The sequence below is a fragment of the Panthera onca genome, chromosome C1 (genome assembly GCF_046562875.1).
Source record: "Panthera onca isolate mPanOnc1 chromosome C1, mPanOnc1 haplotype 2, whole genome shotgun sequence".
Lineage (NCBI taxonomy): Eukaryota > Metazoa > Chordata > Mammalia > Carnivora > Felidae > Panthera > Panthera onca.
This window is the reverse complement of record NC_138346.1, coordinates 186,902,200-186,925,597: the sequence shown is the minus strand read 5'-3', so window position 1 is coordinate 186,925,597 and position 23,398 is coordinate 186,902,200. Positions and strand designations below refer to the sequence as shown.

At 50.4% G+C, this 23,398-nt stretch overlaps 2 protein-coding genes and 1 long non-coding RNA gene across 10 annotated transcripts in view; 1 reads left to right on the top strand and 2 right to left on the bottom strand.

The window, feature by feature from the left end:
- Positions 1–2,231: 2,231 nt before the first annotated feature.
- LOC144617257 (uncharacterized) lies at positions 2,232–4,401 on the bottom strand. Its single transcript, XR_013557618.1, has 3 exons — positions 4,305–4,401; positions 4,015–4,131; positions 2,232–3,656 (listed from the first exon to the last, which is right to left on the bottom strand). It is a non-coding gene; the product is annotated as an uncharacterized LOC144617257 (long non-coding RNA).
- DMAP1 (DNA methyltransferase 1 associated protein 1) lies at positions 4,343–12,623 on the top strand. Its single transcript, XM_060621868.2, has 10 exons — positions 4,343–4,450; positions 5,003–5,094; positions 5,360–5,555; positions 10,361–10,519; positions 10,648–10,815; positions 11,072–11,257; positions 11,384–11,455; positions 11,759–11,831; positions 11,969–12,264; positions 12,509–12,623. The coding sequence occupies exons 1-10, from the start codon at positions 4,346–4,348 to the stop codon at positions 12,566–12,568; spliced, it is 1,407 nt and encodes a 468-aa protein (XP_060477851.1). The 5' UTR covers positions 4,343–4,345; the 3' UTR covers positions 12,569–12,623.
- A 407-nt stretch (positions 12,624–13,030) lies between these two features.
- Positions 13,031–23,398, bottom strand: part of ERI3 (ERI1 exoribonuclease family member 3) — a 127,460-nt gene continuing 117,092 nt past the window's right edge. For all 8 annotated transcript variants that reach the window (XM_060621893.1, XM_060621891.2, XM_060621890.2 and 5 more), the window contains one exon: positions 13,031–13,561. In XM_060621893.1, the coding sequence (XP_060477876.1) occupies positions 13,479–13,561 (83 nt within the window). In that variant the 3' untranslated portion in view covers positions 13,031–13,478. The remainder of the gene's footprint in view (positions 13,562–23,398) is intronic.

Genomic DNA, 23,398 nt, shown 5'->3' with positions numbered 1-23,398 from the left:
TGGTGTTGGTGTGGCTTGTGTCCTTCAGCCATTCTCAGAAGAAGTCTTCATCTTTCTTGATCACAAAACTGGTCAGGGACCACACAGTCTCCATCAGAGCCCCTGTCCCCCAGCTTCTTGCCCCAGACTTCCTGGTCCCAGCCAGTTCCCCACGGGCTTCCCCCCCTCCCCCCCCCCCCCCCCCCAGTGGCTCTGCCTGAAGTCTTGGTGCCTTAGGAAGGCAGCATCTTGATCAGGCCTAAATGCCAGCTCCAGTTCCTATCTACTTTGTTTCTTCTTATTGAGGAATAACTTTCGTACAACAAAGTGCACAGTTCTTTTTTTTTTTTTTTTTTTTTTGAGAGAGAGAGAGAGAGAGAGCGCGCGTGTGCAAGCACCCAAGGAATGGGGTTGGAGGGAGGGGAAGATTCAGAGGGAGAGAGAGAATCCCAAGCAGACCCTGAGATGTCAGCGCAGAACCTGAACGGGGCTCAATCTCACAAACCACGAGATGATGACCTGAGCCGAAATCAAGAGTCAGATGCTTAACTGACTGAGCCACCCAGGCATGCCCAGGCGTGCCCAGGCACACCGAAGTGCTCAATTCTTAAAGGTACCAGCTGAAGGCAGCAATCACGTTTGTCTTTACTGTAGTATACTCAGGGCTAGCACAGGGCCTGGCTAGAGGGCTGCACTTCTTCCTTTTCTTTTTCTTTTTTTTTAAGTTTTATTTATTTGAGTCATCTCTACACCCAACACGGGGCTCAAACTCACAACCCTGAGATCAAGAGTCGCATGCTCTTCCGCCTGAGCCAGCCACGCACCTCGAGTATGACACTTCTAAGTGGCTTACAGTAAGCACTAAACAATTTGTTGAGTGAATTAATGAACAAAGCTGGATCAATTTACATTCTCATCAACAGGGTAGGCTGGTGGCCATTTCAGTAATACCCTTGTCAAGAACAGGTATCACAAGTATTATTTTATGGTTTTACCCTACCTAATAGGCAAAAACTGGGTATCTCATTACAGTTTTTGATTTTTCATTTATTTGAATACCAGTGATAATGCATGTTTAGCTGTCCATTTATTGGCGGTAGCACTTCTGTGACTTTCCTAATCACGTTCTTTGCCCATTTTAAAAAGTGGAAAATTTTTTAATGAAAAAGACTGAAATCTTACCATTTGCAACAAGGTGGATGGAACTAGAACGTATTATGCTAAGCGAAATAAGTCAGGCAGAGAAAGACAAATACATGATTTCACTCATATGTGGAATTTAAGAAACAAAACAGATGAACCTAGGGAAAGGGAAGCAAAAATAAGTTAAAAACAGAGGAGAAAAACCCTAAGAGACTCTTGAATACAGAGAATGAACTGAGGGTTGCTTGTGGGGTATTGGGTGGGAGGGTGGGCTAAATGGGCAATGGCCATTAAGAAAGGCACTTGTTGGGGCGCCTGGGTGGCTCAGTCGGTTAAGCGTCCGACTTTTCAGCTCGGGTCACCATCTCGCGGTCCGTGAGTTCGAGCCCCGAGTCAGGGTCTGGGCTGATGGCTCAGAGCCTGGAGCTTGCTTCCGATTCTGTGTCTCCCTCTCTCTCTGCCCCTCCCCCATTCATGCTCTGTCTCTCTCTGTCTCAAAAATAAATAAACGTTAAAAAAAATTAAAAAGAAGGGCACTAGTTGGGATGAGCACTGGGTGTTATATGTAAGTGATGAATCACTGGGTTCTACTCCTGAAATTATTATTACACTATATGTTAACCAACTTGGATTTAAATTTTTTAAAAAGTGGGAAAGTTTGTCCTTATAATAAAATATATTATATATAACATATTATATGTAATAATATAATAAAAGTGGGAAGATATTCTTTATAATTAACCTGAGCAAGACCAGGCCAGATTGAGATGTTCTGGATCTTGATCACATCACATACAGACTGCCTCCCCTCTCCCAGTTTCTTTTGTTTGTTTGTCTGAAGTTTATTTTATTTTGAGAGAGAGAGAGAGAAAGAGAGAGAATCCCAAGCAGGCTCTGCATTAAAAAAAAAAAAAAATCTAGGCTGTGGCCAAGAAAGGATGATATTTGATTGCCCATAGGATAAAACCTAAACTCCTTTCTATGGACCACGATGCTTACCTCTGATTTCAAGTCTTCCTATTCTCCCACTCCTCACTCATCACCCAACACAGCGGACTTTTTTGTTTTTTCTTTTTAAGTTTATTTATTTTGAGAGAGACAGCACGAGTGGGGGAGGGGCAGAGAGAGAGAGAGGGAGAGAGAGAATCCCCAGCAGGCTCCATGTTGTCAGTGCAGAGCCCGACACAGGGCTCTAATTCACGAAGCCACAAGATCATGACCTGAACCAAAACCAAGAGTCAGAGGCTTAACTGACCGAGCCACCCAGGCACCCCTGGACTTTTTTCTTTATGTGCTTTTTACATATAGAGTTCCTTCCATTTTAGGGATGCGAGACTTGTTATTCCTCCTGTCTGAAACATTCCTTCCCCAGGTATGCTGTGGCTATTTCCATCATTTAAACCTCAGCTCAGATTTCAAGTTTCCAGAGGAACCTTCCCTGACCGTACTACATAAAGTAGTCCCTCATCCTATTACCCTATTTTATTTTTTTCATAGCTCCTGTCACCATCAAAATTTACACCATTTCATTGTTTATATGCTCAGTGTTTCTCTTCTTTCACTAGATATAAGCCCTACCATGAGCCATTTGTATCTCATTCACCCACTGCATCCCTAGAGCCTAGAACAATGCCTGATACATACATACATTTATGTACCATGATTCTCATAGAAATAAATCTATCAGAGGAGCTAGATATTAAACAAATAATTACACAACCAACTACAAGCAGAGTCAAGTGAGGCAGAGGTGTAGGACTCCTTCCCATTGCTCTTTCCACTTCTGGCTCCAAGGGCTATTCCCTTCCCTGTGGGCAATTTCTGCAGCAGGACCCTGGCTTCTTCTAGACACTGTTTAGAGCCCAGAGGATTCACCCAGAAATCAGGTCTCAGGAAAAGGGTAAAGTTTCTATCTCCAGGCCCAGTTCTCCATAGTTTTGGGGTCTAGGTAGGCTTGAGGCTGCAGCTGCTACACCCCTGTCCCCTCCAAGCCAGAACAGCCTACCACACTGATAGCTAACTTGTGCAGGCTGTCTGCTCCTCTAGTCCCTGCTGGGTTCTTTGTCAGGCCTTGGCTTGGAGTTTGGTTTCCTTAATGTCTTACCAGGCCCTGACTCCACCCTCCACGCTCATTGGCCACGTGTCTTCCATGTTTGCAGGCTGGTTTGCAGAGGCTGAAGTTGGGAGCTGTTTACGCTGTCCCTTCCGCCCTTCCTGAGGGCCTCCAGTTCTAGATGTCTCTCTCTCCAGGGAGATTAGTAAGTTTCTTACTTTGAGAGAGAATTCTTCCAGCTGCTCCCTGCTCAGGGCCATATTCTTGGGCCTTTTGGTAACCCAGTCTAGTGCAGTTAGCTCCCGGGCTGGTGATGTTCTAGGGAGTTGGCTCCAGGAAATCCCCACGAGAGGGGAGCTCCATCAGAGGAGGTGCAAGTGAGGGTCCAGACCTCACTCCATCTTGGAAGCCATCCTGGGATGCTCCACCTTGACTAGTTTATCTCTTCATCTCCGACGTTTAGCACAGTGCCTGGTGTGTACTTAGGAACAAGGGCCATTAATACCACTAATTAATTTAATACAAAAAAATTAAACGTGCCAGGCAATTTGCTGTTCTGCAAGGGTTATCGGTGCTTCATTTAAGCAGGTCCCATTACAATTTCCATTTTACAAATGAAGAAATGGGTTCAAAGGAATTAAGCGACTTCCAAGGGACAAAGCTCTGCGCTGTTTTTATAGCCCGAGATGCAACAGAGCAACATAGAGGGCAAATGCCAGAATGCAGGCAGCATCCGAACACTGGCCACCCCGTGGGAGCCAAGGCCGGTGATGAACCACCCCCTTTCCCGGGCTTTCACACTGGGATGCCAGCCGGCTCCATTTCTGCTCAGCACATACCGGAAGTGTTCCTGCCGGCCGCGTTTCGAATGCGCACGACCGGAAGTTTCTGTCCGCGGCTCATCGGGGCTAGGGGAGCAGCGGCAGCGGCAGCTGGGGAATCCGGGTGTAGAGGTGCTGGGGCTTAGGAGGCAGACGGGGCCGTAAGGGAGACCCAGGTGGCAGGACGCAGGCGGAACCCCGATCGGACCCGGACTACTTTCCTCCTAGCGGCCCGCCCCTTCACCCCGCCCTGCTTGGGGCTGGAGTGGCTCCGCCTCCTGATCTGAGCTGTGTCCCTTCTCAGGCACTGACCCTTGACCTCGGGGCGCTCCTCCGTCTCTCAGACACGATGGCTACAGGCGCGGATGTGCGGGACATTCTAGAACTTGGGGGTCCAGAGGGGGATGCAGCCTCCGGGACCATCAGCAAGAAGGACATTATCAACCCGGACAAGGTAGCAGGGGCGCCTGAGAGCCTTGGGTATTGCGAGTGAAGTGGTGGGGAGGAGTGACAATGGGAGAGAGATGGGGGAGATGGTGGGGTGCTGCACTTCTAGTGAGATGGGCGGTAAAAGGTGTGACATAGGGGGCAGAGACTATGTGTTACCTTTATGACATGGGGCAGAGATGGTAGGACACCCATGGGAAATGGTGGGGACCAAGAGAGTGTGGCACTTATAAAAGATAGGAGACCACACAAGAGTGTGACGCTTGTAGGATATTGGGGGGGGGGGGGCAGTGGCACCAAGTCAGCGTGACATTCTGAGAGATGATGGGAAAGTATTTTCTATTCTGACAGATCGGGGATCTACTCAGGTGAGGAGGTGGGGTTGGGGACAGGAATGACTTGCTCTAACTAAGGGTGCCCCTGTGAGTGGGTTTCTCTGCTTTCATAGTGTGTCATTGTACCTGTAGGTGCTGTTTGGTTCAGGGATTGAGCTGGGCTAAGGAATTTTAAGGGAAGGGAGTCTAGGTTGTTGTTTCTATCTTGTGGTTTCCATTCTCAGAAAAAGTCCAAGAAGTCCTCTGAGACACTGACGTTCAAGAGACCCGAGGGCATGCACCGAGAGGTCTATGCACTGCTCTACTCTGACAAGAAGCAAGTATTAGAATCCCAAGTCCCCCAGGCTCTGGCTCCCGACCTATCTGCATGTCCCGATCCGTCTGCATGGTTTTCTCTGCCAGTTCTCTCTCCAGCTGCCCTCCCCAGCCAGGGCTCCTGCTTACTTAGTAGGATGCAGGATTTGCTCCGACTGCTCATTCTAGGACGTGACTTCCTTGCTGTAGGGTAGATCAGCTTGGTCCCAAAGGCTCTCTACACACTTTCTTACTCTGACTTCTCATCTCTCTGAACCTTGCTGCAGGGATGCACCCCCACTGCTACCCAGTGACACTGGTCAAGGTTACCGCACAGTGAAAGCCAAGTTGGGCTCTAAGAAGGTGCGGCCCTGGAAGTGGATGCCCTTCACCAACCCAGCCCGCAAGGATGGAGCTATGTTCTTCCACTGGCGACGGGCAGCTGAGGAGGGCAAGGACTACCCCTTTGCCAGGTTCAATAAGGTGAGCCACTACCATATGGACATAGGCCAAGATTGCTCACCCACTCTGAGCTACTCACATGACCTTTCAGCCTCCTGGGGTTGGCTCCAGAGGCACATTCAGTCTTTGTTTCAACCATCGTTACCCACTCAGTCCACATGGCAAATACCTGCAGGGTGAGATTTCGTGGGTCTCTTCTGCCTGTGGGATCCTGTCCCTTCCTGGACCTGATCTGGTTTTTGGTGGCTGCTCTTGGCCCTTCAAATGTCACTGTTCCTCAGCTGTGTCCTTGTCTCTCTATACTTTCTCCCTAGTGTATCTCATTTTCTTTGAGGCTCCAGTTGCCTGCTGCATACCAGTGATCCCACTTAATATCTCCAGTTCAGAGCGATATCCATTCATTTACTTAATGTCTCTTCCTGAAAGCCCCACAGGTACTTCAGATCAAGTAGGTACCCTTGAGCAGAACTCATCTATTTCCTGTCTTTCTCACCCCAAACCCATATCAGTTAATGGCACCACTATCCACCCAGTTGCTTGGGAATGGGAAGTTTCCCACCCAGAAACTTGGGACTCATCCTTGACTTCCCCTGTATATTCTCCAATTATTTCAGTCAACAATAGGACAGGGAGGTAGGGAAAGACAGCGAACATGTAAGCAAATAAATTTGATTCTTTCAGATTTGGGCCATCAGTAAATTGAAACCAGGATATGAATGGGGTATGAAATGAATTAAAGAGTGAACTTATAGGCATAGGGGAGGCCTAATTTAGATAAGGTGGTCAGGTTGGGCCTCTCTGAGAAGGTGACATTTGAACTAGATCTCAGTGATACATTTAATCATTGAGGCCTGCTGATTTTGTTTCCATAATAAACCACGTTTGCCTTTGTTCTTCATCCTCTGTGCTAGCACCCTAGTCCAAGCTGAATCATCTGTGGTCTAGATTACTGAAGCTCAGAGCAGGGCCTTACCCACACTCCACCAGCCAGTGAGAGGCAGCCGGGCTAGGCTAGGATTTCCTAAGCTGTTGTTCAGGCCAGTATACAATATAGTGTCACAGTCCCTGCAGCCTGGAGCAGCCTAGATTTGGGGCCTAAAAGCACTAAGGGCCTAATCCCAGGACTTCAAGTCCCAGCTTCTTCCCCCTCAGCCCAGTGTAGCCAACTGTACCTGGACAACTCTGCCTGAATGGCTCACAGACTTCTTAGACTGAGCACATCTGGTTGTGACCTATCATTCTTGCTTCCCCCTTCCCCCCAGGAGATCTGATTTTCTTCCATCTCACCAACATCTCAGCCCCCCGCCTCCCCCTCCCAACCCCCCACCCCAGGTCTGGTGGAGAGAGAGGCTGGAAGTGTAGGATTGAGAAGGGACAACCAAGAGGTGAGGTGTTGAGGTGATGGGTGGGAAGGTTGGATGAGATAATTTGAGGAGAAGACAAGAATGTTCATTTTGTATTTGATAAATGCTGCTCCATGCCAAGTCAAGCCCTGTGCATTGAGGACACAGAAATGCACCAGAAACCATATCTGCCCTCAGGAAACTCTGCATATTGTTGGGGAGGACATGAGGAGAGGCACAGGCAGTTACAGTTTGGTGGGATATGTGCTATTTTGGGAGGACCTGAAGGCCATGGAAACTTCCTGGAGAACTTAGAGCTGGAATTGAGTCTTAAAGGACGTCACCAGGCAATATTAGGAAAGGAGTGCAGTGACTTTTTCAGGCAGAGGGGCCAGCATGAGCAAAGGCATATATAAAAAACCAGTCATATGCATGGCATGCTGTAGGCATTTCCCTGTTGGTGAAGCCTAAAGCCCAGGGTAGGACATGGTGGAAGGTGAGGCCTGAGAGGTCAGCAGGGCCAGGCCAGGCAGGGCTTGGCAGCCAGGCTCAGGACTCTGGGCTTTGCCCTGATATCTTTTGAGTAGCTGCTGACAGGGACAGAATGCAAGTTGGGGAAAGGGGCAGAGGGAGAGAAAGAGAATCCCAAGTAGGCTCCATGCTCAGTGAGGAGCCTGATGTGGGGCTCTATCACAGAACTCTGGGATCATGACCTGAGCTGAAATCCAGAATTGGACACTCAACTGACTGGCAACCCAGGTGCCCTGATACTGACAAAGTTTTAAGTAGAGTAGTGTGAGGATCTGATTTGATGCTTAGAAAGATCATGGTGACTACAGATGGAGAGGGAAGCAGAGTAAGGTGAACTAATGGTGTTCCCTCCTGCCAGTTGCTGGGGTCCACTCTCAGTCCGTGGTTCTCCAGCTGCTCTCTTACTCACGCCCAAAACACAGGAGTGAGCGTCTTTCCTCACCCCTCACATCCAGTTGCCGAGTCCTGTGGTTTTTAACCTAAAGTTACATCTGTGCCCTTTTCTTTACCTTCCACTGGTGCTGTTTTAGTTCAGTCCTCTTCACTTCTCACCTGGATTATTTCCAAAACCTGTCAGCAGGTCTTTCAGGCTCTTGTTTAATCCTGTCTGTCCTAAATGCTGCAAGAGTGGTCTTTATAAAAGAGAATCGTGGTCATTTCACTGTTCTCTTTCAAAGTAACCTGATTGTCTCCTGTGACCTCTTCCCTGACCAATGTTTGTCCCCAGGCTGGATCAGATGTCACTCACTACATTCTAGGCATATCTTTGTCATCAAACTCTCCACACTGGACTAAATTATTTTTTTCAGTTGAACTGTGAGCGCTGAGAAGGTAAGGCCACTGTCTATCTTATTCAGCACTGTGTTCCCAGCATAGGTCTAGCAGGCCCATGATAAATATTTATTGAATGAATGAATGTCTCCCTCACTTGACTGTGAGCTCCTTGGGAGCAGGCCTGCATACACAGTTCCTACGGATTTTTTTCTTTTTTTAATTAAATGTAATTAAAATACATAGGAGGGATATACTTAAGCAACCCTGGGAAATGAGAGAGACTTCCCAGAGGAAAAGATCGAAAGGATGAGAAGTTATCTTCATAGAGGAAGGAATGTGGAACTGGGGGTGCATTTCAGGCAAGAACAGCAAAGGCTGAGGGGGAGAGCCTAGCAATGTTCCTGACATTGCTAGTCACTTATTTGAAACTTTGGATGCATGAGGGACAGTAGCTGCAGAGAGAGGCCAGGTCATCTACATGTGTTTATTGGTTGATTCTGTAAATATTCATTGATACTTAACAGTGTGCCTGGCCCTGTGCTGAACCCCAACGATAGGAAATGAACCAGACAACCCTTGTTCTTGAGGAGTTTGTGACTTATCTAGAAGGCATTTTTATCTTAGTTTATGGAGAGCTTTTGAGAGGCTTAGTATGAGGTAGTTGGGTGACATGATTGATACATATTCTAGAATAGTGCTTCTCAAATTATCTGTGATGAAGAACTTTAAGAAAATATTTACAATCCATCAGAGTCTGATAAAGATAGTAAAATTACAAGAAAAGACAAAATACAAATCCACGTTTCTTTCATACTAGGTTCAGTAGCATGTGACTTCTGTGAAATTGTTATAAAGGTTTCTAAATGCCGACTCTCGATTTCCATACTTACATAGACTAGTGGGACCAGTTTGCAAACAGCACAGGTTTGCAGGCTGTCCTCTAAGCAGTATTGGTCAGAGAGATCACATCTTGGCTGCTGATGGAGAATTGCTTGGGGGAGGATTGAATAGAAGCAGAGAGGTCAGTGGGGAGGCTGTTTTTCTGATTCAGGCAGTGGTAGTGGTGGTCTAGACTGCAATCTGGCTGTGAAGATAGAGATTCTGGAGGTAAAATCCACAGATTTGTGGAAGGGGAGGGGTCAAGGGTAAAGATGGGAATTAAAAATGCTTTCTAGGCTTCTGGCTTGGACACCTGTGTTGGCTGATGGTGACATTGATTGAGAACTGAACTGGAAGAGATAGGAGTTTGAGGGAAGGTGATGAGCTCAGTACTGAACACATGTATATATTTTTATTGAGTTATAATCAATATATACTGTTCATTTCAGGTGTACAACATGGTTCATATTTGTATATACTGCAAAATGATCACCACAATTAGTCTGGCTAACACCCATCACCTGAACATATTCAGTTTGAGGTGTATGTGGGACATCCAGTAGGATAAGTGCAAGAGGCAGCTGCATATAGTGTCTTGAGAGCAGGTTCAGAGCCAGTGTGGTTTTTGATTAGAGAAAAGGGACTTCCCTAGTCCAGCCTAACATTGACTCCTTCCTGGGGAAGGAGTGGCGGTGGTCCTTTTTGTCCCTGAGAAAGGTCTGGAGGTTGGGCTATGGCAGAGGGGAGGCAGGGGCATGTACAGGGGTGCATCTGTTGGGAGAAAGATTCAGGCCCCTTTTCCTAGAGGTAAGTGACCTTTGGCCTGCTCTGGGGGAGCTGCAAGTCTCATTGTCACCACTGGGTGGCAGGAATGCTTCAGACAAATATTCCAATGGACCAGGGGATCCTGGGCCTTTCTCCGTAGCTCTCTGCTCTACTCCAAAGTTAACCTTTGGACTCCACAGAAGCACTTACATGTGGGCCCCTCCCCTTAACCATGAGGACAGGAGCATGCATCCTGTTACCGGGGCTCTGGTGCTGAAGGCATGGTGAAGCTGCTTTGGGACTGAATCCAGAGGTAGGCTGCCATCTTAGAGCCTGGCGAGTTCTAGTCGAGGAGTTTGTTTCCTCACTTGGAAACATCATTTCCAGGCTGCCCTGTGCAGGGGCCTAGGAAGAGGGTTTTGCTTCGGTCCAGCTTAGAGATTGGCAATAAACAGGAGGGGCTGTGACCACAGGAGGCTGGAGCCCACTGGACGTGACATGACGTGTCCTCCCTCTGTCCCTCTGTGCCAGTAGACTGTGCAGGTTCCTGTGTATTCAGAGCAGGAGTACCAGCTCTACCTTCACGATGACGCTTGGACTAAGGCAGAAACGGATCACCTCTTTGACCTCAGCCGCCGCTTTGACTTACGTTTTGTAGTTATCCATGACCGGTATGACCACCAGCAGTTCAAGGTGAGCTGGTGTCATGCATTTGCATGTGTGTCCAGACCCTGGGCCTGGAAGGCCCACTGCCTTTATGCTACGCCTTCCATATGCTTCTGGGTCTTCATCCTCCCTTCCTGCCATGTCTTTATCCTCAGAAGCGTTCTGTGGAGGACTTGAAGGAGCGGTACTACCACATCTGTGCCAAGCTTGCCAACGTGCGGGCTGTGCCAGGCACAGACCTCAAGATACCAGTATTTGATGCTGGGCATGAGCGGCGGAGGAAGGAACAGCTAGAGCGCCTCTACAACCGGACCCCTGAGCAGGTCGGCCCTGAGCCTCACTGCCTCTCTTCCAGGTCCTGAAGCCCTTTGCCTCTGTCCTGCATGCCTTCATTTCCCTCTTCTGCAGGTTCCCTGCTTCCCCACCTATCCTCCCTCAGGAGCCTCTGTCCCTGCTTTTATAGCTTTTCCCCTCCCTCATGGTCCCTTTCCTCTCAGAGTCCCTTACAGACAGCTCAGTGCCCCTGCGCCTCACTCCCCTGGGCACCTGCACACACTTCACGGCATCTCGCTTTCCCAGGTGGCAGAGGAGGAGTATCTGCTGCAGGAGCTACGCAAGATCGAAGCCCGGAAGAAGGAGCGGGAGAAGCGCAGCCAGGACCTGCAGAAGCTGATAACAGCAGCAGACACCACTGCAGAGCAGCGGCGCACGGAACGCAAGGCCCCCAAGAAGAAGCTACCCCAGAAAAAGGAGGCCGAGAAACCGGTATGGAGATGGAGTCCGGCCCAGGGTGGGAGGGCTCTGAGAGCACCTAGAGCTAGCAGGGTGTTGGGACTAACACTGGGCCCTTTCCCTGCCACGCCTTGGTCTCCATGACTTCTTCTCCCCCAGGCTGTTCCTGAGACCGCAGGCATCAAGTTTCCAGACTTCAAGTCCGCAGGCGTCACGCTGCGGAGCCAGCGGGTACGTGCCACTTCCGTCATGGTGCTTGGGCCCTGGGCTCTCCACAGCCCACTTGCTGCAGCCATGGGGCTGGAGCACCAGGCGGGGTTGTGCCATGTGCTGCGGAGAGAGATCGCGGGGACGTGGCCGGGCTGAGGTCAAAGCACTTGCGCCCTTGCTGTATTCCACTTGCCAGCTATTTCCTTTTCTGATGCAGAGCTGCCTTCCCGGGGTTAACTTCTCTTCCACTCCCTTTTGCCTTTGGTTCTCCCTCATCCTTAGCTACTTGTGGGGGAGAGGGCTTAGCAGTCTGGGTCATTGCAGATGAAACTGCCAAGCTCTGTGGGACAGAAGAAGATCAAGGCCCTGGAGCAGATGCTGCTGGAGCTTGGTGTGGGTGAGTGGGGGCTGGGCCTGCAGGACCTACCCACCCAAGGCTGCCAATCAAGGCTGGGCAGGGGAGGGCATTTTCTGTTGCTGACCTTCCCGCCGCACACACTGGCTCTGCCTGTGCCTTCTACCCACCGCCTGCAGAGCTGAGCCCGACACCCACGGAGGAGCTGGTGCACATGTTCAACGAGCTACGGAGCGACCTGGTGCTGCTCTATGAGCTCAAGCAGGCCTGCGCCAACTGCGAGTATGAGCTACAGATGCTGAGGCACCGGCATGAGGCCCTGGCCCGGGCTGGCGTCCTAGGGGGCCCTGCCACGCCAGCATCAGGCCCGGCCCCAGCCTCTGCTGAGCCAGCAGTACCTGAACCTGGTCTTGGCCCCGACCCCACCAAGGACACCATCATTGATGTGGTGGGCGCACCCCTCACGCCCAACTCGGTAAGAGCCTAGATGGGCAGTGGGGAGCATGAACAGGCCCTGCACGTGAGCGAACACACGAGTGTGTACAGACCTGCTCCCTCTAGTGCCCGCAATGGGAGTGGTTACTCCGATGGGTTCTGAGACTGAGGGTAGGAGTGGGTGGCCAGTGGGCATCGCCTTCCCTGAGAGTGTGAAACACATGCACCGAGTGTGAATAGAGACTTGGGAGCCATTGACCCCAACACCTTCTGTGTCTTCTCAGAGGAAGCGACGGGAATCGGCCTCCAGCTCCTCTTCTGTGAAGAAAGCCAAGAAGCCATGAGAGGCCACACGGGGTGTGGGTGATGCTGCTGTGTAAATAGAGCTGCTGAGTTGGACTGGGCTGCTTCCTTTTCCTTCCCACCACTTGTGATGCCCCTGGTTGGGAGGGTGGGCAGGAGGGGTCACCTCACCCACTCCACGGAGTGGCATTGGGACTTGCCACTATTGAGGCCCTTAGCAGCCCTCTAACCACTGCGGTTTTATCCCAACAAATGTACTTGGTTCTCTACTCAAGATGGTTCACACACAGCAGTGGCCTCAGATACCAGCAACTTCAAACATTGCCGTGTGCTCAGACAGCCCCTGTAGCCCTGTGACTATTCAGTGAGGGTCTCACAGGTGCTCCAGTGATTGCCATCCACACTGGTGGCCTTGAGCAGAGCAGCCCAGAACATGCTCTAACCTTTGTACGTATTTTGACAGCATCAGGCACAGCAGCACCTGGTCCACACACACCCAGAGCCTCGTTTCCCCGACTTTATTCAGTGGCACGTTCACAGCGGGGATGGGGGTAGACACAAGGTGGGGCCTGATCTGTCCTGGAGCCCTGGGGGCACCACACACCATGCACTACAGATGGGAGGGGGCACAGGGGGGCTTGGTGGCCCCGGCAGAAGCCTGTGTACCAGGGAGGAGGCGGTGAGTGCCTGGGTCCCCCTAGCCCAGGCCCACAATGGGAGGGGCTAATACTGGGCTGAGGTTGGGGGGTTGGGGTGGGGGCCACAAAGTGTCTGCTCCAGAGGGGCCAAGTGGCCAAGCCCTTACCCCGGGCACAAGCCCACAGGGCAGGCTGGGGGACACTCTGGATGTAGAGCTGTGCCACTCTCCCTTTTCCCCTCTGGTGAGGGAAAGGAGGGTTCTGGGCTGGGCCAAGCAGCTACCCTGTCCTGCCCCATCCCGTCCTCGGCCAATCAGAACGGCTTCGATGTCTGCTTGAAGATGAAGCCTTGATACGCAAGTGTCTTCATGATGTTGGCAATGTTCTTGCAGTCATCTAAGAAGAAGAAGAGAAGACATTTAGATGGGCCTCAGGTCGTTTCCCTCTGTGCCCATAGGTGCCCTTACATGGGTGGCGATGGGGAGCAGGGTCAGACTCAAGAGCCACAGGCCCCAAAAGAGGGAGGGGGGTCCTGTCCCCTGGTGGCAGCATCTCCAGCCTCAGGCTGGGCTGGGTGATACTGGGCCGGCGGGAAGCCTGGTCTCAATGCTGCTCAGTCCCATAATTCATGCTGGAAATTGGCCGGCATGTCCCGCCCCGGCCCCAGCGGTGATGTATGGGCGCCGTCGCAGTAAGAAAAAGGCAGAGTAAATGTGTAATTTCTCCCTTGACGGCCCCCGGCCGCTGGGCGATCCTTCTTGTTGCCGCCGCGTGGGGACGGCCCGTCCGCCACACTCCGTCTTCCCGCCACCCGCCTTGATGTCTCCATTTCATTACTGTGCGGCCATTCATCACGCCCACGGCCAGGGTGACTTTGCCGGCACTTGCGTGTGTGAGAGAGATGTGGCCTGGGCCATAATCACTGGTAACAAGGCACAAGTCTTGGCACTTTTGAGCTGGGGCCCTGGGAGACCTGCTCTGGGGCCCAGGCTTGTGTGCTCCAACAGCAACTTGCCTGGGCACTTGCTCCTGTGCAGCCAGTGGAGAGGGCCAGCTTTGTGGTCCTTTGATACTCTGGCCAGCGATCTTCTACTAGACATGCATGTGTACTCAATCTAAACCCTGCCTCTAGCTGTATCTAAATGTCTGCACCTGCCAGACCCTGTCACAGCAGTTTCTCCAGTACTGGTCCCTGTAAGAAACTCCATGCTCAAAACTCCTAGAACCATGGCAGCTGCAGGAGCAGGTACTCCAGGGCTTCAGGATCATGGACATGGGCCAGGACTTGTTTTAACACCACCAGCAGGAGGTGCAGCTGCCCAACACTTGTCCCTCTACATAAAGCCAAGGACACAAATGGCCCAAGTGCCCAGGGTTTTTCTGTTCCATTGCTCAGAGCAGCAGCCAGATCCCCATCCCTTCCACCTGCTTCTCCCCCCATACTTCTCCCACCTCCCATAGATGCTCCTGGGCCATAACCAGGACCTCAGCCGATACCAGCCCTCATGGGATCGATGCTGTGATTGCAGAAACCTACTTCGATGTCATCATCAGGTGTGGGGCTGTGATAAGGTCAAGGTGGGGTCAGAAGGCCTCAGCATCTGTCAAGGGCCAACCCCTTTCATTAAGCACCTCCAGCCTGCCTTTACTAGAACCTTAGACTAGGAAATGGGGCCCAAAAAAGCTAGAAAAGGACTGTGGGAATGGGAGTCTTGGTCAGCCTGGGGCCTGTGTCACTAGTCAGACATGACTCTGTAGGCCCTATTTAGAGCAGAGAAGTCACACAGGGTCCCGTCACATAAGACCTCAACATGAATGTACCCATGGGGGATGTGGGCATGGAAAGGTGACACAGGCCTCAGACACCTTTTCCCTCCAGGGACTCAGGAAACCATGAGGGCTGGTCTGAGGCAGGACAGTGGGAAGACGGATGGGTGGATACTGGCGGCCATGGCAACTCCAGACGTGACCCATCCCCGTGGTTTATGGGCCGGACACGCGCCCCGCTCTGCTGAGGCCCCGTCATTTGTCTCCCTTAGTGTGTATGCCTGTGCTGGGGGGCGGAGGGGGGGGGCGGGGGGAGGGTGGAGGGAGGGGCTGTGATAGGAGGAGTGAGGCAGCTGACAGAAGGGGAAGGGGGCAGGAAGATCTGGATAGGAGGGGCAGGGTGGAGATGGGGCAGGAAGGGCCCCAGGAACAGGAGGGTTTATGATAGGGTCCAGAGGCTATGACGGTACTGTCAAAAGGGCTATGATAGGGTGCTTTTCTTTCCAAAGAAGTCCGGCCTTGTCAGGGCACCTCCAATCCTTCCTGTCTCCTGCACTCTGGGGACCATGGCCGCTGTGCATATTAAGAATAAGTCCCCTCGTTATCTGCAATTACCCAGCGGCCACACACCTCATTTCTTCCAGCAGAAAAGAAAATTAGTTTTCTATTGACTTCATCTGGCTCCTCCCTCATTGCTGGACAAATTGCTCAATCTGCCTCCCCTGGCCCAAGTGATGTGCCCAGCCCCTCCCCCCAGGCCACCAGCCATCCAGTGGGCAAGCACTAACCTCCCACCTGTGCTGGGCCCCAGTCTGTCCTTGACTTCCCCACACTTGACACACTCACTGGCTGGCTTCATCCACCCCTGAAGATCGCTGTTTCCAGCCTACACCTCTCCTGAGTTCTGGAACATCTCTTTCTAGATATCCATACAAACTCAAAATGTTCAGTAATGAACGAATTTCCTTCACCACATGTCTTCACTATCCCAAGAAACCTGAAAATCAGGCTTGACACTTTGCCCTCTCTCTCCCCAAATCTCAAGTATAAACTGTGGATTTTATCTTCTTGTTCTAATCATCTACTTCCCTTCATTTTGGCAGCCACCCCCCAGTGTAGACCCCCTCCATCTCTTGCTCTTGCACAGCCTGTCTTTTTTCCCCCTCTAATCCATTCGCTTGTAGCCCAAGTGATCTTTCTTACACAAATCTGATCACATCCTTGTCTCTTTAAATCCCTTCAGTGGCTCCCCCTGCCCTCAGGTTCAAAGCTCTACTCTTTAATATGACTTAAAGGTAAAGGCCCTGTAAAAACGGGTCCCTGCTCTCGCTGGTCTTACCCCTGCCATTCTCTATCCCCAATCCCTGTTCCAATCTCAAGGAACCACTGTTGTCTGAACATGACAAAGTGGCTTTTGGAATCAGAGACCTGTTTCTAGTCTAAACTTTGCTCACTGGTTGTGTGCCTGCGGCAAGTGCGTAGTTTCTTTGAACTTCAGGTTCCCCTTACTAGGGGTGATCATGGGCTACCTTTGTTAATTGTGAGTACTGAGCAGGTGATACTCACCCCCCCCCCCCCCCCCCCCCCGCCCCACGTCTTTGTACATGCTTTATGTTTGGAATATCTCCTCTTCTTGAAGGGAAGGCAAGGATGCTAGTTTCCTGGATGACCCAATGGTGAGAAGGTATACACTGTACAATCTATGGCACAGATGACATAGGAGCCAGCGCACTTGATGAAAGCAATTGTCATTCACTCCACAGGCTCTGACTGACTGCTGACCCTGTTTACTGAGGATTCTGGAGTCTAACTTGTTGTAACTGGTCCACTACAACAAAGAAAAAGAGATCCAGATTGGGGAGGACGCTTGTTTCAGTTCACCAAGTCAGTAGTATGGCAGTTATTGGCTTCCAGCCAGGCTCTTTTTCTAGCCCTTGAAGCCTTTCTAAGAGCCAGTGCAACCTCCTGATCAGTTTAAAAAGTCAGTAGTACAGGTAGAAAATGAGGAAATGGGGCAGAAGCTAAGAGACAGATCTGGGGTTTTTGTTTTTTGTTTTTGTTTTTAGAGAGAGAGGGGGCACAAGTGAGCAAAGGCAGAGAAAGAAAGAGAGAGAATCCCAGAAGGGGCAGAGAGAGACAAGTGAGGCTTGCGCTCACCTGATGAGGGATTCGAACTCACGAACTGTGAGATCATGACCTGAGCTGAAGTCAGATGTGTAACCGATTGAGCCACCCAGATGCCCAAGTCTGGGGCTTTTAACAGGCCAGGAGTTCAGCAAGAGACAGCAGCAGGGTGAGGCTGATGACAACATGGCCTCTAGGAGAGTCCTTAGCTTGAAGCCCTGGGGCCACCTGGGTCAGCAGCACCCCCTTCTGGCTCCTCTCACTGAGGTGAGCTAATGAGGCCAGCCTAAAGCTGTTATGATAAGGGGTTGGGGTGGAGGGGACACAGTCTTGTGCCCACAGTGGAGGCCTCCAAAGTAGGTTTTCCTTACCTCCAAATTCTAGAAGCCTAACCTGTTTTTATGTTCCTGTGAGATCATCAGCTTGTGACAAGATGATCTTCTGTTTTGGGCATTAACATTCCTTTTTTTTTTTTTTTTTTTTTTTTGAAGTTTATTTTTGAGAGAGATTGAGAGAGAGAGAGAAGTGAATAGAGAGGGGGGCAGAGAGAGAGGGAGAGAGAATCCCAAGCAGGCTCTGAGCTGTCAGCGCACAGCCTGACATGCGACTCAATCTCACAAATGGTGAGGCTGTGACCTGAGCCGAAATCAAGAAGAGTCAGACACTTAACCGAATGAGTCACCTAGGAGCCCCTTGGGCATTAATATTCTTAATTTTTTAAATGTTTATTTATTTTTGAGATAGAGACAGAGCATGAGCAGGGGAGGGGCAGAGAGGGAGACACAGAATCCAAAGCAGGCTCCAGGCTCTGAGCTGTCAGCACAGAGCCTGACACAGGGCTCGAACCCACGAACCATGAGATCCTGACCTGAGCTGAAGTCGAATGCTTAACCGACTGAGCCACCCAGGCACCCCAGACATTAATATTCTTAATGCTGGAAATATTTTTATATTTCCAAGACTATAAGGTGAGATGTGCAGCAGCTTAAATCCCTCAGGGAGGTGAGTGGGCGAGTACCTAACAAAGGATAAGCTTGCTGCCTGGGCTCAAAGGTAGTCAAATATCTGCTTGGCAAAGCTGCTAGTGGAAGGGTGGCTCAGATGATTTAGGACACCTAGTGAGAGCTTACACAGGGCAATGACCTGAGGCTGACGTGCTCCAGTTAGCTGCAGTTGTCTGGAAATTGAACAGTAGAGGGCAGGAAGTAGGGCCTGGGCCAGGGCCACCCTCAGGAGGGAAGGGGCCCTGTTCAAGGAGTTTATTCATATACTCATTCGTTCAGCAAATACACACTGACATTTCTGTGTGCTGGGCACACACAGGCCATGCTGAGTCACAGGACTGGCTGCACAGACTCACTTGCTCCCTGCCCTCAAGGAGCTCAGAGACAGACCTGTAAGTGGTGGGGTGTGAGCAGTGCTATGGGAAAGGCAGCACAGAAAAGGCACTAAGAATCAAGAAAGGGTTCCTGGGAGGATAAAGCTAGGCAGAAGTAGGAGGCATGTGGGAGGCACTTGCCAGCAACCTGGGGTTGAAGTGGGGAGGTAGTCTTGAATAGTGAATAGCACGGGCACACTGCTGGAGGGGAAACATAGAGTGTCCCAAAAAACTTAAGTGGGCAGGTGGGGATGACGAAGAATAAGAGGCAGGAGAATGGCAAGAGCTGAAGCTGGCAAGGTTAGCAGTGACTGGCCAGAAGAGACCCTGGAGACTAGATGGCAAGCTAAAGAGCTTGAGTTTATTATTCTGGGAATGATGGGAAAATACTAACATGCTTGAGGAAGAGGAAGACAGGGTTAACTCTGAAGGCATAGACACCAATTAGCAGACTGTACTATGTCCAGACCAGAAATGGTGGCCCAGAATCAGGCCAGCAGCAGTGGAGATAGAGGTGGGGATATATCCATGATATGGAGAAGTGGACAGAAGCAAGAGAGTTTTAGGAAACAGAATGAATGAGCAAGCCTTGATGAGGGAATCAGGATGTAGGGGTGCAGGGGTGTGAGTCTAGGATCTTAGTGCCATTCATGGAGATAAGGCAAACCAGAAGTGGTATAGGTTTAGGACAGTGATGACCTTAGTGTTAAATCTTGAGATTCCTATGGGACATCTAAATGTACTGGGCATTTCCTTTACAGCTTCTAGGCTTTGTATCTCGCTTAAAAAGGCCTTCCCTGTCCCAGTGCTATTAGAAAACTATCATATATTTTCTTCTAATACTTTGTTTTTATATTTAACTTTTTAATCTGTCTGGAATTTACTTTCGTATATGGTGAGAAATAGAAGATCTAACTTTACTTTTTTCCCTAGTGGTCAGCCGCTGTCCTATCACCATTGATTGAACTGTCTACACTTTCCCCACCCTTCTGAAATGATGCCTCTATTATATATACAATTCCCATACGTGAGTCTGTTGGAGCTAGGAAAGAGAATGAACACGAAATGATCAAAGAGGCAAAATGGAGTGGGAGACATCAGGGGCAACAGGGTGACAAGCTGCTGACCTTATAAGGCTGCAATGCAGTGTGGCCTAAAGGAAGATTCAGACAAACCTGAGGCCTCCTGTCTAAAAAGCTCAGCCTGGTAACACACTTTATTAGTGATCTCCAGGAGCTGGTGAGGAATGGGGCCAGAGCCCATGGAGCAGGGACCAACAAAGACAGGGTGGGGAGAATAGAACTGGGAGCAGGAATCTTGGTAAGGATGAGAGAGCAAGAACCCTGGTGTATTGATCTTCTAGAACCTCATTTTGCCACGACATCCTTCTGTTTGGACATCTTGGCAAGCATCATGCCTGGCAAGCATCAAGCAAAGGGCTAATGGGGTCAATGCTGGGCCTGCTTGACACAGGACTGTGAGATTAATAAGTCCTCAGCCCCAGATGGGACATACTTATACTAAAAAAGTATTTGTTGTTTGCCTGAAATTCAAATTTAATTGGTGTCCTATATTTTTATTTGCTAACTGGGCAACTCTATGCTGGGGGCCAGCATCTCAAGCTACAGCTGGGTACAATTCAGGTTACAACAGCAAATGGTAGTTTAGAAGGAAGATAGGAGCCAAGGCAGTGAATTTAGGACTGAACCAGAAGAGGGCCCCTGAATATCCTTAGATTCTGGGTTCGAATTCAAACTCCATCACTTTAAAACTATGAACTTGAGGGGTGCCTGGATGGCTATTGGTTAAGTGTCCGAGTCTTGGTTTTGGCTCAGGTCATGATCTCACAGTTTGTGGGTTTGAGCCTCCCGTCTGGCTCTGTGCTGACAGTGCAGGGCCTGCTTGGGATTCTCTCTCTCCCCCTCTCTTGCTTGTGCTATCTCCCCACTCCCCCCAAATAAATAAATAAACCCCAAAAAAGTAACTGTGAACTTGAGCAAGTTACCATACTTTTATTTCACCTCTCTGTGTCTTGGTTTCTTCTTTTCTAAAATGGCAACAATAGTGATAATTATAGTAACTACGTCCCTCAAAGGGTTGTTGAAAAGATGAAATGAGTTTTTATTTGTGAAGTACTTAAAACAGTGGCTGGGTTAGTGATTATTATTGTGGTTGCTATTCCAATAATACCCAATAATAATGTTATTCCAGCAGTAATACTGATATCCCACAACCCCCTGTTCCTTGTCCCAGACATGGCCCACATAGTCCCCTGGGAGCCCAGACAGGGCTACCTTGGCCCACCCGACACCACTCCCAGATATACACTCCTCTCCCCACAGACACGGCTCCCATACCTCCCTCTGCTTCCCGCAAGGCAGGGCCCTTATAGCCTCAACTCCAAAGTGACCCCTTCTTCCAGCCCCTCCCTGCTGCCCCCTCCACCCCACCGAGGTGCCTGGAGGTGCCACAGGGCTGATGGTGAAGGATGACGGTGGTTCCACAATAAGGGGAAAAGGCAATTTCATCTTGATTAGCAGGCGATTTCTCTCTCCGTAATAAGCGCGCTCCAAATAATTAGCGTGTTTTACGTAATAATGAAATTACAGAAATGCAGTCCACTTATTCAAACAACTCACCATTACCATATTTTTAAATATTAGACTTAATTAGAGTTTATCACTTCAGAGAAGTATGCGGACCGAAGATGTTTTTAAAAAAATCCTCATAAAGTGTTTATTAAGCGCTGGTAAAGCTGGGATAATGATGTGTTTGGAAATTAAGGCAATCAAACACTTACCGCCGCTCCTGGAGGCCGGGCATGGAAATGAGGCCATTACACGCCCATTACCCGCCAGCTCACAGCCACTTGGGGGGCGGGGAGAGGATGCGCCTGGCCGAGAGGGCATAGTGCCCGGAAACGCTTGTGCCAACATCCCACAACAGCCTGGCCAGTAAGCAGGCATCAAAGCCCTTATGTCACTTACATCACATTTGGCTACTAGGAGCCCAACTCACACTTGGCCAGGCAAATGGACTGGATTGATCCCAAATGCCAAAGAAGACACCCAAGACCAAATCTTATCCAGACTCCCGGGCCAGGCAGGACCTGTCACCTCCATTCAAACCCTAGTGCAGAGTGGGGACAGGGCCAGCTTGAGTAGCCAAGACAGGTCAGTGAGAGGCAGAGCCTGAGGAAGCTACAGATCCAAAGCAGGTGACCACTCCCAACTATGGGCCACACAGGAAAGGGTAGCTATAGTCCACGGTCTAGGAGGGAGCTAGGGAAATGTGTCAGGAGCCAAAGATACAGAGGAGCAGGGGTCAGGCCCAGGAACACACCTGGGGACAGACCTTCATCAGGGAAAGCAGGCAAGAAGGGTGGTGGGAGAGGGGCTGGTGGCTCTAGGCCCCATTTATCGCAGTGAATAACTAATTCCAGAATTTATAGTGCTGGGTTTTTGTTCTGTGGCCATTTATATCTGCGAGGGGAGGAAATGAAGAGGCAGCACGGACGCCACATCTTTCTGTGTTATTGCTTGTCTGCCATTTGCAAATCATTATTAATTGTGGGCCCTGGTGGCGGGCTGGGTGGGGGCCGGGCTGGGTACATCCACATAGCTCTTCATCAAGGACCCCAGCCGCTGCCCCAGAGAGCCAATTACCCCGCCCTGATTGGGATCAGATAAAGAGGGAATTTTTACAAATTAGGGAATAAATAGAATTTCCACACAGGGCGCGGGCAGGACCTGAGAGGCTGTAATGAAAAACCATCCGTCACCATCAGCGCGGCCTGGGCACGCAGCCCCGGCACTCCCTCCCCTTGTGGGCCCGCCCTAATGCTCAGGGGCCTGGGCGTACAGGTCTAAGGACATCGCTACTCCCCTACCCCGGGCCCAGAAGCAAGGAGAGGACTTCTCTGTTGGGGCGTCTCTACATGCTTTGGGCTGAAGAGGCCTAGGCCCCAGCTCTGACACTGTCCCTACTGCCTCCTCTTCCTTTCCCTGTCTGCCTCTCCCTCTGGATCTTAACAAGGAAGAGTCTCAGGTGGTCATGAGACAGGCCAGAGTTGGGGACCACAGGGCAGAGACCACGTCCATGCCCCTACAGCTATGGCAGCCCTAGGGCAGAGCCCCAGCCCTGTGGACCACTCACTCTGGGCTCCCATTAGCGCTCCTCCCCTTGGATCATTAAATATGTATATCTTATTACACGCCTTGTTAGAGTATCGAGCTCTATTGACTGATGATAAATCCTGAGCCTCGTCCTGGCCATAAATTTATCTGGAGATGATGAAGACTCAATAATCTAGTCAGGCAGATAATATCATCGGGCCTTAAAAAAGATCATTACATTATATGTCAGAATTAAAAGTGAAATACGCCAGAGTAACAGGGCGGCTGTTCTGGCCATGACAACGGGTGCCCGCCTCCCCCACTCATTCCCAGCCAAGGCCCCATCCAGACAGAGGGGCTGAGAAGCCTCACCCTCCTTCTGACTCTGGAATACTACAGCTGGAAGTGCCAGAGGGTAGTCAGATAACAGCCAAGTGAAGGGGACCTGGATGGGGAGGGGCAAGGAGAAGAGGCAGCTACCGAGAATAGTTGAGCACATCTGCCATTACTGGCAGCCATCTCTGCCCCAACCAAGCTTCCATCTTACCCTGTCCCTAGGGGTCTCCTGAGGGACTATCTTCTGAAGGTCCCTGAGTGGCTTTAATAGGAAGGTGATGGCCTTACCCCTTTCCAGAGTGGCCTGACCAACCAGGGTAGATTTTTTTTTTCCAAAATGGGAACATTGGGATACAGAGAGGTTAGGCTATTTGCCAGTATTGCCCCAGGCACCTGTGACCTGGCCCCAGACCTGTGTGCCAGCAGCCTATGTGAAACCTTACTTGTGAGCATGTGCTATCAATCCAGACCCTGGCTACCTCCTTCTCAAGAGACCTGCTTGTCCTAGCCTCT

Excerpts from the sequence above, each read along its gene's own strand:
- DMAP1 (XM_060621868.2), top strand. The coding sequence starts at position 4,346 with ATGGCTACAGGCGCGGATGTGCGGGACATTCTAGAACTTGGGGGTCCA. Across the intron at positions 4,451-5,002 it reads ACATTATCAACCCGGACAAG|AAAAAGTCCAAGAAGTCCTC; the intron begins GTAGCAGGGGCG and ends TTCCATTCTCAG. Across the intron at positions 10,816-11,071 it reads ACAACCGGACCCCTGAGCAG|GTGGCAGAGGAGGAGTATCT; the intron begins GTCGGCCCTGAG and ends TCGCTTTCCCAG.